General features: G+C 43.8%; 1 protein-coding gene across 3 annotated transcripts; it reads right to left on the bottom strand.

Annotated features, from left to right (window-relative positions):
- Positions 1 to 2,102: 2,102 nt before the first annotated feature.
- LOC123356933 (transmembrane protein 45B-like) lies at positions 2,103 to 14,265 on the bottom strand. 3 transcript variants are annotated; one of them, XM_045000192.1, is made up of 9 exons: positions 14,177 to 14,265; positions 13,330 to 13,787; positions 11,893 to 12,066; positions 11,253 to 11,340; positions 7,015 to 7,227; positions 6,414 to 6,626; positions 4,888 to 5,072; positions 3,204 to 3,349; positions 2,103 to 2,546 (listed from the first exon to the last, which is right to left on the bottom strand). In XM_045000192.1, the coding sequence occupies exons 4-9, from the start codon at positions 11,254 to 11,256 to the stop codon at positions 2,417 to 2,419; spliced, it is 891 nt and encodes a 296-aa protein (XP_044856127.1). In that variant the 5' UTR covers positions 11,257 to 11,340; positions 11,893 to 12,066; positions 13,330 to 13,787; positions 14,177 to 14,265; the 3' UTR covers positions 2,103 to 2,416. The 3 variants fall into 3 exon arrangements, with proteins under 3 accessions (XP_044856127.1, XP_044856128.1, XP_044856129.1); XM_045000193.1 differs by lacking the exon at positions 11,253 to 11,340; XM_045000194.1 differs by lacking the exons at positions 11,253 to 11,340; positions 11,893 to 12,066.
- Between the last annotated feature and the right edge of the window lie 283 nt (positions 14,266 to 14,548).

Raw genomic sequence — 14,548 nt, 5'->3', positions numbered from 1 at the left:
TAAATGCATGTCTGACTTAATTTTTTCAGATTCAATCTCTTTGTCTCCAATGTTTCTCTTCCACTTCTTAAGGCAGCTGCAATAGACATGCACCGATACAGATGCAATTAAAAAGAACCTAACAACTCTGATATGTTTACCTCCTGTATGCATAAGTAGTTTTTGAAGGCCCAGCATATTTGTTAGAGGATACCAAAAATGGGGCTCTTGGCCTCCATTTTCCCCCAAATGAACATAGTATAAAAGCTTTGACTTTTAGTTAAACCACTTCAGTGAAGAATGTCTTGCCAGGTAGTTATGCTTGTATGCAGATAGTCATAACGTTGAGACCAACCTGGCATGTACCCAGCATTTCATTGGTTTGACTGGATGACCCAGAGAAGACAACAACTGGGATGTACGCTTTTGGCAGCAGTAAATTGGTTAAGTATTTCAACGCTATTCCCTGCTCTTCTTGCAAGTTTTGTATCTTCTGGCTTGCTTTTTCAGATTGCCCTCAAACTTTCAATAAGCAGCTATCAGTCAAATAATGTCCAAGTCTACATATTTTATTGCCTTGCATCAAGCAAAGATATGGAACTGCAGGGGTCTGCTGTCCTGTGCATCTTAAAGCTATTGGCACCAATAGGAGTTTTGTCGACACATCAAAATTAAACCTCTCACTGTATCAGTCTAATGGAATTTAGAGAGCTTTGTACCTATTGTGGCTCACTGACAAATCCTGGCTAGTTTCTGTAATATACGCACATCCAACTATTCTCCCCCGGCCTAGCCTCATCACATACCAGTAAACAATGGTGTAATTTGTGGCAATGAGGAGGAGAGTACCCACATAGTGCCAGCTGAAGCACATGGTAATGAACACCATGTTTCCATGGTCAGTTCGGTAGCAGGCTGGCCCTCCCCAAGGTCGGTACAGCAGAAACCCAATTTGGCTAGAATGAAGTGATATCTTCCAGAGAGGGAAGCAGGTCAACTCATCTAACAAACTCATGTGTTGAGCGAGACCCTGGGGCTTTGCATCACTTTGTCCAGTTGTGGTGGGTGGAGAGGCATGCCTTCAGGGAAGGGGAGTAGAACATATGCAGCTTGCATTGCCGAGTTTCACTCTTTTCTGTGCTATGACTTCAAGAGGCTTGTGCCATGCATGGTAAGCAGGTCAGCAGCTCTTTGTGATCTACTGTGTTGAAAGCTGCAGAAAGGTCTAGTAGTAGGAACATGGAGATACTGCCTGTATCCATACCCACAAGGAGGGACGCATGCCTCTAACAAATCTCCCCACCCCCAATACATTAATTAGCAGTCTGGATAGGCTGGTGGATAAGCACCTCCTAAATGAATCTCTGCTTGTGTAATGCTCGTGCACAATGGCCATTTTACCTTCTTTCTTGGTTCATTTTCTCTTCTCTCTGTTCCCACTCGAAAGCATACAGAATCATGGAAAGCAGAGGTAGAAAAGGCCTACCTAGCCCCAGCACATCTAGTTCATGTGCCCGAGCTTGTGCAAGAATGAGCCCTATAGCACAATTTTCAGTGATTCCTCCAGCATGAGTTGCACTTCTTTTTTGGATGAAACCTCCATCACTTCCTTTAGGAGACTATTCCATAGCAAGAGCTTCCAGCCTGGAAATTTCTGCTGATATTTAGAGTGGCAGAGGGTGGGGACAAGTGGTGAGCTAAATTTCAGAAATGTTTAGAATGGAAAAAATAATTGTGTACACAAGTTTTTTTCCTTCTTGGTGCATTAGCTCAAGAGATGTGTGTAAACATGCCTTTTTAAAATACTATTTTTATTTGTAGACATATGTACTTGAAAATTATATAAATTAAATTATACTGTACACAAAAATAATGAAATATATAGTATTAACACATGAAAGAGAATGATGACCTTCCTGTATCTCTCTCAGTACTCTACCTGTAACCCAGGGGTTTTGCTGAAACCCATTTCAGGGTAGTTCATGAAATGCCAGTCTAGGGTTTCCAACTCTACAGTTCAATGCTAAATCTCAATTAAATTTGGAAACTAGATTAGCTAAAGGAGCTGCAAATAGCTTAGCCAACCGCACAGATATGAGAATCCAAATGCCAACTTGCTCATGTAGTGTAGTCGTAACATTTGAATGTCTACACCCAATATGTACAGTATTACTTTAAAAAAAATAACTTAAAAAGGAAAAAAAAATCAGCACACTTTTCAGCTCTAAAGAGTATAAGGGAATCTGCAGCGACGGGAGGCTGGGGAAAGAAAATTCTTACACCTTAATTCTGTACATATTGCATAATGGGACATTGTGCACACTTTCCTCCCACCTTAGATACTCCATTATAAAGTCTCAACTTTATTTAAAATGGCAAATAAAAATCTCATCTTAAGGGGACAATCATCAGGAAAGCAGAGAAATCAGTCAAGTCCTCACTTTTCATCCATCCCATCTTCTGGGAGGAGGACAGGTTCAGGGCTTTGGTTGGTTTTCCGTAAACAAAACCCACAGTCGAGTTCAACATCAATATTTCCAAAGTTTGCCTGACATGCCTTTCTGTACCTGCATAAAAAAAGGAAAAGAAAAATATGAATGTGCACACTGGCCTGATGATAACTGATCTAACTTAGTAACTGATTATGGCAACAAGCCTGTCTCCTAGTGGCTTTACGCAAATTCAAATGGTCTGGGAACCCTGCTATCTTTGTTACACCAAAAACTGTTCAACTCTATGTAACATGGGATCCTTCACTGTCATTTGTCACAGAAGAACATTTAATTTAGGCATATGCTTTTAGTCTGATTATGTTAATCTGGTATATTCAACTAGTCAGACTGTTTGTTCCCTAAAAGCCCACTGCTACCTGTATCAACAATGAGGGAATCAATTAAATATTTTCGAGCAACAACAGTAATTAAGTTATTATGGAAGCACCCGTCATAAAAACAGGTTGTTACCCATAGAACAGCAGCAGCTTTAGGTGCTCATTTGTTTTGATTCTCTCCTACACTTGACACATACACGTCACTCCCATTGGTACTAATCTGAATTCTGTGCACACAGCAAAATGTGAACAGGTTGCTCAGCATAGCACTGCAGTGCTGTTGAAGTAGCTCTAATTATTGCACAAACTATCTGCCACTGACAAATGATGACTGTAAAGTAGACACAAATTGTTGTCTAGTCCTGGCATGCCACTGCCCCGCCCCACCACATACCAATAAGAAAAAACAGAGTTGGCTGCTGTGACGAGAAGAGCAGCTGCGTAATGCCAGAAGAAACACATGGTGAGGAAATTGAAGTTTCCACGGTCAGTCTGGTCCCAACCTGGCCCTCCCCATGGTGGGGACAGCACAAACCCAATCTGGTTAGAAGAAGAAAAGATTAACCATTTTACAGCAAAAGATGGGTATCAGCCCCTCTAGCACATCTCTGCACCTTTTAATTATTATAGCAGCCTTAGCATTTAGTTGAGATATGGACAAATCCACCCATGGACTAGAAGCAGAACGCTCTTGGCTCACTAACCACTGCCCTCACCAATTCCCCCTGCTTGCAATAACCTCTTGGCTTGACAAACTTTTTAAAACAGGGGGATTTGTTAATGATACATGGGTCTCTTAACTCTTCGGACGCCAGGAATGAATAGGCTCACTTTTACAATTCTGAACAGAAGGACTGACATGGGGCAAACCTCGACCTAGCCTATTCCTTCTGCTCTCCCCTTCCCCAAACCCTTCTCCTGAGCACTAGAATTTGTCTAGTCCAAGGTGCTGGACACAAGGAGATTAGAGTGATTTCCTAGACAAGAAATATTATATAGAGTGGTTAAAACAAAGACTCTGGAGTCAGGCAACATGATTCTGTCTCTGACTCATTAACAAACACTCACATTAACAAACAAAGCCTTTAAAGGCAGGTGAATGCTACGCCTATTTGACAGGTAGAGAAACTGAGGCAATGAGCAGCAAAGTGACTTTCCTGAGCTAGTACAATGCATCCCAGGCAGAGCTGGTGAGGAACCCTGGGCTTCTGACCTTCCGTCTGGTGGCCTATCCACTGGAAAAATTAATGCAGGTCTTACAGCTCATGGGTTTTTGACATGGCCTGAGGTACATATACTGTACTGCATTGCCAACTTTCACAATTATATTGCAAGTCTCACAGTATTTGGTGAGTTTTCTACTCCTGATTTTGGGGGGGCCCAATTCAAGATTTTGTAATATTTGGAGTGGTCAATATTGCATATATAGTCAAGTCTCCATATAGTAGCTGCAGTGCAAGACAAGAGCATGAAACCTACGGTTATATGGTGAAATATTCAGGCCAATTTACAGAATCCAGAGATTAAATCCTTTTTGACAGTGACTTAAATACCTTAAAGAAGTTTTTATTGGTCTTACCACATCCTTTCCCCATAAAGTGAAACTGGGTGAGCAACATACCATTATGCTACAACAGCTGCTTAGCAGTACAAACACAGATGGACGTTCCTTCCCAAAGTAGGAGCTAAATGATTTAAGGACCCAATGGGAAAAATTCACCCAGGGTGTAAATCCACTGAAGGTAATAGAAAATTTGGCCCAATGTGTCATTACCAGATTATCTGGAAGAATGAACAGCTATATAGTTACATGGTATTTTTTAAGAAATACCTGGCAAGATCACCAATAATTAAAGGAAACTAACCATTGGTCTATAATGAGTAATGTTAGCTCTTTGGGGCAGGGGCTGTCTTTTTGTTCTGCGTTGGTACAGCACTTAACAGAATGGGGTCCTGCTCCATTATTGGGGCTCCTAGGTGCTATCACAATACAAACAATAACAGCACTGCCTTCTCTTCTGCCCCTGTCCCCATCAAACCTATAGTTCAGCTGAAAGTATCAGATCAGAACAACTGACCTGCCAGAACCAAGATCCCTGGAGGATGAAGAAACTGGTTCTGAAGAACTCCAGGATGGTGTGATCCCGCAGGAACACTTCCATCAGGGCGCAAAGGGCTCCACCAAATATAGCGATGAGCAGCAAGGAGTGGAGGTGCTGATCCAGAGCGGTATTATTGTAGTCATGGAAACAGAACAGGAAACCTGCCAAAAAAATCAAACCACATTACATAATTAAATTGTATCAAGACAGTGAGTGAAGAGGATTCATCAGTGACCATAGGAAGCGTGGGTTGCATTTAATGGAATAGATGGATACATTTTTTTTCTGCTTTGTGCATGTGCAACTACCTGCCTGTTAGGCAAAGATGGATATTAGAATTTCATGGGACAAAATCAGGTGAGCGCTCCCCACTCTGATAATCTTCAGTCATGGGGAGCGGCAAGGAGGATAACACATTATACCCCATAGTAGCAAGCTTAAAAAAAATTGCACCCGAGACTATCCGCTTCCTCCAGCAAGGCAGAGCTTAAAGCTTCTTTTGCCCTAGATTATAATGTCTGCCCCATAGGACATCAGACAGGTGTGCCCGCAGTACCCACTCCCACTCCAAAACAAGCAGCAGCAATAAGAGTCAGTCCCCATCTCGGAGCATAACAATGAGCTTTATACTGAAATTTCTTCCCTGCCAAGGATCAAGCCAAGAAAAAGAAGCTCCGTTTTGGTCCACCATAAGTCACCCCACAAGAAGGATCAGGTTAGGGTGACCAGACAGCAAGTGTGAAAAATCAGGACAGAGACTGGGGGGTAATAGGAGCCTATATAAGAAAAAGACCCCAAAATCAGGACTGTCCCTATAAAATTGGGACATCTGGTCACCCTAGATCAGATCCTAAAAACACAACCAACCTCCTTCCCCATAATCACACAGGACGATGGGAGAGGGGAAGGAGCTTCCTCTCCCTAAACCACCACTGCCATCTAGTGGCTGTAAATTATGCATAGCCTCCAAATATCCAACTCATCACTGCAGGCAGTGCCCTATGCACACCTGTTTCCCATGCCTCCAAAGCTGGTTCTGCCTTTCTGGTTATTAAAGCAAAGTTTGGTTCCCCTCTTTAGCTGTCACATAGTGGACATATACTATTGCTGCCTTTGTTGCCACACAACATGGCCGAGTTGAGATGTTGCACAACCAAAAACAAAAGGCCTTGGGACTGTTTCATTGCCCTGCTGGATGTGTGTAATTAGAACTGGGCAAGATGCTCACAACAAGAACACAAAACCTCACCGAACTGGCCAGGTTTAATTGCAGGCTCAGACCTTGGGCCACGTGCATTGAGAGCTTCAGTTGAGGCTCTGAGACTTGTCACATGAACCTGGGGACCAGCCACAGTTTCATATTCAACCCTATCAAAATGTGACCCAGTGACTGGTGAAGCAGTTTATTAGATGTCTAGCTATGTTCTCTCAACCAACCTTCTGTCATTTGAAAGTTCTGTCAGCCAAATTGTTCAGACCTTTTATCATTACTTACTACTCACCTTCAGTGAACATAGCCACAGACAGCAAGAGGCGATCCAGTCCCAGAGACAGCTTGAGCGGGGAATAGGCGAGAACATCCACAATGCCCGAGAGGCCATAAAAGAGGTACATGGTCGTGTACTGCCAGTTAGTCAGCTTCTCCCAGCTGTAGGTCCCTCCACTGTAGAGACCCATGTGGGGGCCATCGGGGACGAATTGCTCAGCCAGCATCCCTAGACAGTAGAGGCAAATACAGATCATGTTTTTTCCTTCTAAATGAGGATAGGAAGCAGAATATCCTCCAGGCTGGAGAGAATGAGAAGTCCCAGTGGAGTTTGTTTAGGATCATCCATTGGAGACACTTCTTGGTATTTAATTCATAAAGCATGCTTATAGGGTGATGTAGGGTTTGCCTGGTTGTTTTTGAGGATGTTGTAAGACTTCTATATAAAATGCTAAAATGAATGCCACTAAGGCGTCTGAAAACAGAACCATCCATTTTCTGCCACGGGGTAAGTCCACAGAGTCTCTGATGAGAGAATACTCGCAGCATGATAATGACAGGTTTTTCATGGGCCATTGGGCTGCTGGGGAAAGTAGTGACTAATAGTCTGTCCTTACCTGCTACAGCCAGGAAAGCTTTGGCTGCCCCTTCGAGGATATCCAGTTTCTGGATCCAGCGGCCTGCCTGATTGTCTGCATTCAGCGTCCGGCTCAGGTATTTCAATGGGTATTTCACAGACCACCCAAGCCCGAAGACCAGGAAGAAAGTGCCTCTAAGGGCATTGCCTTTGAAGCTTGACATCACTGATCCAACTTGCTGGGTAGCTGGACCTGAAAGGATAAAAAACAACGTTCGAAGTCGCCCTGTCATTGATCACCCTGACAACAGGATGACTCAGAGGAGCCTTGCCTCTCTAAACGCAGTGCCCTGGAGTTTACAATGTTGTCACACCAAGGCACTTGACTTCCAGTGAAATCCCAATGCACGGCTCTGTCCTTATAACAACAGAGTGGTAATCAACAGCAATTGGAAAAGAAATATAGAAAGAGCCATGGTACCACTGGAGGAGAAGGGGGAAGGATTTGCATAATAACTGGATTGCCCATGGCAGGGGCTTTTTAATGCATGGGAATCATAGAACTGGAAGAGACTTCGAGAGGTCATCTAGTCCAGTCCTCTGCACTTGTGGCAGGACTAATTATCTAGACCATTCCATTGCTATTATCTTACAGAAGAGCATGGCAGCTGGATGCTTTTTAATGGGAAGGTAGCAAAGTTATTGCTGGCAAAAAGCAAGTAGGTAAGATTTTTAGGAACATTAACTCCCTTCAAGCAAAGTAATTAATAGGGTGTGAGTCCAGCCAGCCAGGTTGGATGTGATTTCTTAATTGCTCCAGAGAACTTTGGCTTCATTAAAACTTGAATACTGAACAACCGAGATAAACAAATGAGATTCCTATAAAGTTAAGGTGACCAGACATCCCAGGTTTTGGGGAACAGCCTAGCGTCCCAGCTACAAAAACGCAAGGATCGCAGAGCACGTATGGCAAATGTAACAATGACTACATTGGCATGTTCATGCATGATTCTCACATCATACATGTGAGATGCATTGACACCAGAGTTAGAGATTGAATCTTCAGAGACAAGGAGACAGTTAATGTCTGAGGGCATTGTTTTCTGTGTTGGAATCAGAGAGCAAGGCCAGGAGGCTGGAACCGGTTGAAATAAAAAAAAAAAAAGAAAGAAAACAGAAGACATTGGGATCCAATGAGCATTTCTGGCTATGCTCTGGGAAACTGTACACTTTGAGGAATATTAACTGGCACTCAAGATCTAGCAAGAGGTCCAAGAAGCAAGTGCAGCAAGCACAGGAATGCACAAAGAGTTATCATTCAAATGCTTGCTACAATTCGCATGCTGGGCTTTAAATAAATATTCTCTGGAGACAGCCTCATTTCCTCTTAGTACCCTCCTGATACTTAAACCTTCCTTTTGCCTTTTTGCATTCTTCTGTGTCATTCTTGCACTGGGAAACATGACCCCTTTTGTGCCACACAAACCTGCCTCTCTTTCATCAGAACCTCAACACTCTCCTTCCACTAAGATTAATAATAATCCACCAAAAAGAGAGACAAACATGGTACTCTAATTATATTGAACTTTTCCCGTGTATATCATATGTTAGTGTCCAGTTTATACTGTGAACCCCTTGGGGCAGTGATCATCATTATGGAATGTTTGTAGAGTCCTGAGCACATGGGCTGTCAGAATCTAGATAAAAAAAACATGCCAAGGTTTTGTCTAAGTCCTCCCATGCTAGGGAGTAGTTAGGTGTGCAATTCAAAATTAGGATAGGGTGTGGTATAGACAGGTACTGGAGATTAGGGATCAGGATGTCTTTACAAAACCTCAAAAGGTTGGGTTTGTGTTTTGCAAAACCCAAGTCAGGATAGATTGGCTCTGGCCTCATTTTCTCCAAGTGGAGTTGGTTCAAATAAGTGTTCTGGTTTTGGCTCATCTTTACTCCTATTTGCTCAGATAAAAGCATTATCCTTTATACCACCAGGGCCTACCTTTCATTCTTACTTAGGATGCCTATGTACGAGTTATGATGGGTCTCAGTTTAAAGTAACACCCAAAAAAATCCCCATTGACATGACACAGGAATACCCATCCGAAGAAGTGGGTATTCACCCCCGAAAGCTCATGCTGCAAAACGTCTGTTAGGCTATAAGGTGCCACAGGATTCTTTGCTGCTTTTACAGATCCAGACTAACACGGCTACCCCTCTGATACAGGAATACCCATATATTTCTTACCATGGACAGACGTTAATAGTAGGGTTTCTTGGAAATCAATACTAGAACTAATTGTATTCTGTGGTCCAGCTGGCATAAATTGTCATAGCTCCATTAACCCAAATGGAGCTGTGTTAATTTACGCCAGCTGATGATCTAGCCCAGTAGACATATTTATCAGTAACCTGGCATACGGAGTGAATGGGGAGGGAGCAAAAGCTGCTGTGAAATATTTAGGTTGGCGAAGGATTGTGAAGAATGACAAAATGAATTTAAAAACCTTAATGGGCAGCCAGAATGGCAAAATAAAATTTAAAATAGTAAGTGTGAATTAATGAACACCGAAAGGAACATTGTAAGCCACTCAGAGTAGTCGGTCTGAATTAGATTATCTCGCATGCAGAGGATTGGGGTGTTATTGAAGAATGCCATGTCTTAATAACTCTGTGCACTGAACAATCTATGTATTGCCATAAGTGAACAAGATGTTTTGCAGAGAAATAGGAAGACAATGTCTCCATCTCAAAGAGCTTACATTCCAAATTAGACAGGAAAGGGGAAAACATCCAGAGAAGGGAGGAGAAAAAGGTCAATTGGTGCCAAGGGAAGACTGTATTTTCCTTCTTGCAGGACATGTACACTGTAGGCGTTTGTTTTGCTTTTGTTGTTTCCCCGAATATAATTAGGGGTCAGAGAGGAAATGGATTGCACCAGAGGGGAGATAAGTGGCAGAAGCTAAGACAAAGGAAGTGACTTTTAGGGAGGGAATCTGAAAGCAGAGAGTCTATTAAACACATTGTGTGTCATACGTAAAATTATACCGTACGCTCTTTGGGGGCAGGAACTAGGTTTTATTTGCTGATTAACATACTTGGCATAATTTTGGGCACTGTACCGATAATAAAAACAACCTTTTCTGGACTCTGAACTCACCATTTTGACAGATAATAGTTTAGAGGCACACCAGTTGGAAAGACAGTTTATTTGTTTTTGTTTTTTTAAAAGAAGAATTACTGTTAGCACAGAGGTCAGACACTTTCAAATTACAAAAACAAATAAACACACTCTTTCAACCAGCCTTATGGCGCTATCTATGAAACCTACTTCATCACATCTCCCGCTTTATCAGCTGTATAATTTAGATATAAATCCATGGGGAAAATGATGGCCTAAATTCTAAGCAAGTTACAGTTTAGAAACAAACGCAGAGCAGTTACAAAGAATCAAAAACTCAGGTGGTATTTTACAGAGAACTAATCTGCATTCCAATAGGCTGGGAATATGGCTGTGGTCAGAGGGGTATCATTACCTGAGTTTCCCTTCTCTCTGTTCTGGCAGGCTGCAATGCTTTTGAGATTTTGATGTCACTTGCCTGATAGTCAGATGAGGCACCTGCATTATCGCCCTAAAGAACATTTCATAGTTGCATTGACTACTGTGTTCAGTCTCCCCTGCTTCTCCATGTTCTGTTTTTTAGCTGTTGAGCTCCAATACCTGCTCTCTTTTATATGCCTTCTCCCCTATCTCAAATACCCCAGGACCTTTTTACCTAACAGAGATGGGTTCAGCTTACTGCTTACTCCATAACAGGACACTGGTACAACAGTCTGTGCAGAGAAATGTGCTTTGTTGCATTTTAAATAAATCAGGGCTTTACAACCTCTTCCCCCAACAGGGAAGACAGGTGCCTGTCCAGGAGGAGAAGCGATAGAAGAGGCAATATGAATAACAGTTATTTCTAGAGAGGAGTTTGAATCAATGCCCTAAGATCCAAGCAGCCCTGGACTTCATCTGAGGAAGGGGCCTGAAATACCAACAGCGTGTGGGAACGTGCCCAGCTGTGTTGATAAATACCAGCCTAAGCCACAAAGCCCTTTGGCCAAGCACTAGAGCTCGACAAAGTGGGCCCATTTAGACATGAACATTCACAGGGCATTGCAAATCCCTTTTCAGTTTGGCAAGGTTGACATCCCCTTTCCCAAGAACAGGGTTTAATTTGCATGGGAGAAGGGGACATGGCTGTTATCCCTGCGAATAGCTGAATGTGCACGTACCCATGACTAGTTGTGCCACAAGTGCCTTCTCTCTGCTTAGGAGTCGTCCAGTCAGCCAATCAGGAGAGACAGCAATACCATGTGATTTCTGGTGACCAATCACAGCACTTGTGGTAAATAATTCACATACATTCATAAAAAACAAACAATCAGAGCCTGCTTGCAGGTAATCTGCCAAGAGGAGAAAAGAGCTTGTCAGCTGGCTGACTGCCATGCATACACACCTGGAAGCATCTGCTTTCTGGCTGCTTGCTAGCTGACTTTGCCCAGTGGTTAGGATGGTGGAGGGGATCCCTGAGGAAGGAGGGACCTTCAGCTCAGCATAGCCCTCCAACATCCTCCAAATCACCAATCGCTGGAAGATCCTTTTCACTAAAGACCACAAAGCTTAAAAGCCAGGCAGTCCTCAAAAAGCGACTCTTTTTTGGGGGAAGAGGGGTTAACCATGGGAACTCAAACACACCTCCCCAGCATCTCTTCATCCAGGTCCCTTCCAACAGCATGAAACATATTCCCAGCTTGTTCCCCCTGGCATCTAGGTAACCCTTCCTTCCAGCTCCTTAGAGCTTAGAAAGCTCAGAAAGCCAGGTTCACACACAGACCATTCAGCATCTCCCCATGGGAGGGAGGAGGAATTTACCTGTGCTGGCTGCACTGCCTGTTTCCTTCCTGCTGCAGAGGTGAGGTGCACCTGTTCCCACTCGCACTCCAGATGTGAGCAGCAGCAGTAAGGAGAAGTGAGATGGAAGTCCCAGATAAGGGGAGGAGTAGAGTAGGGAGGTGACTCTTAATCTGGATGCTCCACCCTAAACGTCTTCAAACAGATCAGAAAAGGTCTGAGTCAACCAGTTTTCACAGTGATTGACACCTGTTTGCTGCTGTATTTCTTAAGGAAAATTAACCTTCTTCTAGGATTTCACCATGAAATTAAACAAACAACCCCAACAATAATTTTTATTCTTGCGATAACCAGGCTTACTCAGGTTACATCATGTTCAGGTTTTGATGACTGAAGAAAGCCTGGTCAGTATCCTGACTGGTCACGTTTGTTTCAGTTCAATAGGATGGGAGAACTCAGTAGAGTTACAAGTTGGAAGTTCGTAAAACCTTTCGGGCCTGAATTCTCAGTTACATTAATGCCCCATCACATGGCTTTGACAGTGTGAAGCAGCTGTAACTGCCAAGGGGTTCAAGGGGGTGGGGGTAGGAGAATTCAGGCCATGGGTTTCATAAGTTGAAGCAGAGGACTTGTGAAATTTCCTTCCATCATAAACAAAACACTCATTCATTTCTATGAAGATTCAATTATAAAGACCTCTTTATCTATAAGCACTCACTTCTTTCATCTAACATTCCGCCACTAACGCTCCACTGAGCAGCTGCTCAGTATCATCATACCCGCATTAAATAAAAGACGACAAGTTAATATAGCTACTTAAACAATTGCAAAGGTCTCATGAGTGTAACATCACAAGTAAATACAAACTGCTCCTTTAAGCTCTTTTCCAACCCCTCGAAGTCTTTATGGGCTGCATATAGAAAGGTTGTAAGCACCTCAGGGCAAAAACCTTGTCTTATTGTCTATTTACAGAGCATCACACCCCTCTATGGTGTTTTAATACAAACCAGCGTAGTGATATGCATCTCATGCTTTTGTTTAGGACCATAAGTAAGATCTAACCAGAGACCAGGAGGCTTACAAATGAGTTGGTTGATGAAGTGCACTGCACCCACATGCCATGCATTAGTGCATTTTTCAGTGCAAATCCAAGTACGGACAGCCAGGAAAGCCTTCCACCCAATGTAAAATACCCAAAGCAATACTTCACTACTAACACTAGGCCACCTCGTACCAATGGCTATTACCTCAGATAGCTTTGGAATGATATCAGTAAGTGTCAGGTTCTGAGGAAGCACCTTTCTCTCACAAGAGCTTATTCACACAGTGGTCTGTGTTTACCTCAGGTGCCTATTCTCGGGAGTGGGGAGAAGACGGGGTTGGTGGTGGCAGAGAAAGGTGAGGGTAACAAAGTGACTTCACAGAAGTTGGTCCAGTAGAAGTTGTTACCTCACCCACCTTGTGTCTCTAATATCCTGGGTCTCACACGGCTACACCACCACTGCAAACACCGGTGAGGACAGCCAAGGAAGAGGTAGCCTCTGTCACTTCACCGCTGCACCAGCATACAGGGACACTAGTACAGTCAGCACCCCAGTTGCTAAGCAACACAGCTGGGAGATGGAAAGCATTCACCTGTGCTTTCATGACTGTTGACAGGGACTAGCATCAGCAGAGGCCATCTGGGACTAGTCAAGGAAACCCAGTTGGTGAGGCCGGAAGGAGGGCTGGGAAGGAGAGACTTTGAGCTGTCGAGCTGGGTGGAGAGGACAGCAAACACCGCTGAGGCAATTATCCTACCCAAGAGGAAAGGCAGAAGCAGTGGCAGGTGTCTCAGGCAAACAGCAGCAGTGGAAGAAGGTCCCTGCCTCGCATGGAGGGGAGCTCCACATCTTCCAGTCTCTCTCTATTCCTAGCTGTGAGGAAAAAAAGACGTGAGGACGACAGTTCAGGCCACGATGAATTCTCCGTACAAGGGAGGCCGGCCAGCTCTTTTAGCCTGAACTGAAGAGAAACCCAGCATGGCAGAGTGAGGCAGGTGAAAGCAAGTGGGGGGGGGGGGGGAAATTTAACAAGAAACCTGAAGAAAAAAACAAAAACAAATAACCCAACCCTCACTCCTGCACATGGTTTCACCCAGGCTTAGCCTTTAAGACCCTGAGAGAGAGCTGGCCTGGCATCCCCAGCATAGAGAACATACAACTTGGAGACTCGGGTGTGGAGAGGCTCATGTGGAAAGGGATCCTCTCCCAGCCCTGCTATTTGGCATGAAGGGCCTGCCAGTTTCCCCTCAGAGGTGCCTCACCCTGCCTAGGGATCTGAACACCACAAACAGGGCAGCTGCTCACTCATCACCGATCAACGTCTCTATCAGTGACACCGTGCCGTGCCAGGTACGGTACTACTGGTGGTGGCAGCGAGACTGCCTGGGGAGAGCTGTATTCCTGCCCACGCCTTAAACAACAAACCAATTTTGACTAAAAAATTGCCAGTGAGCGAATCCCCTATGGTCCTTGATGGGTTGCCCCAGGGTTGAATTGCCCTCACTGTTAAAAATTTACACCTTATTTCCGACCTGAATGTGTCTAGCTTCAGCTTCCAGCCATTGGACTGTGATATACATTTCTCTGCTAAATTGAAGAGTCCCGGTCCTGTCTCTCACTTCCTTAGTGCTTTC

The sequence above is a fragment of the Mauremys mutica genome, unplaced genomic scaffold (genome assembly GCF_020497125.1).
Source record: "Mauremys mutica isolate MM-2020 ecotype Southern unplaced genomic scaffold, ASM2049712v1 000059F_np12_subseq_1:195021_obj, whole genome shotgun sequence".
Taxonomy (NCBI): domain Eukaryota; kingdom Metazoa; phylum Chordata; order Testudines; family Geoemydidae; genus Mauremys; species Mauremys mutica.
This window is presented reverse-complemented; position numbering and strand designations above follow the sequence as displayed.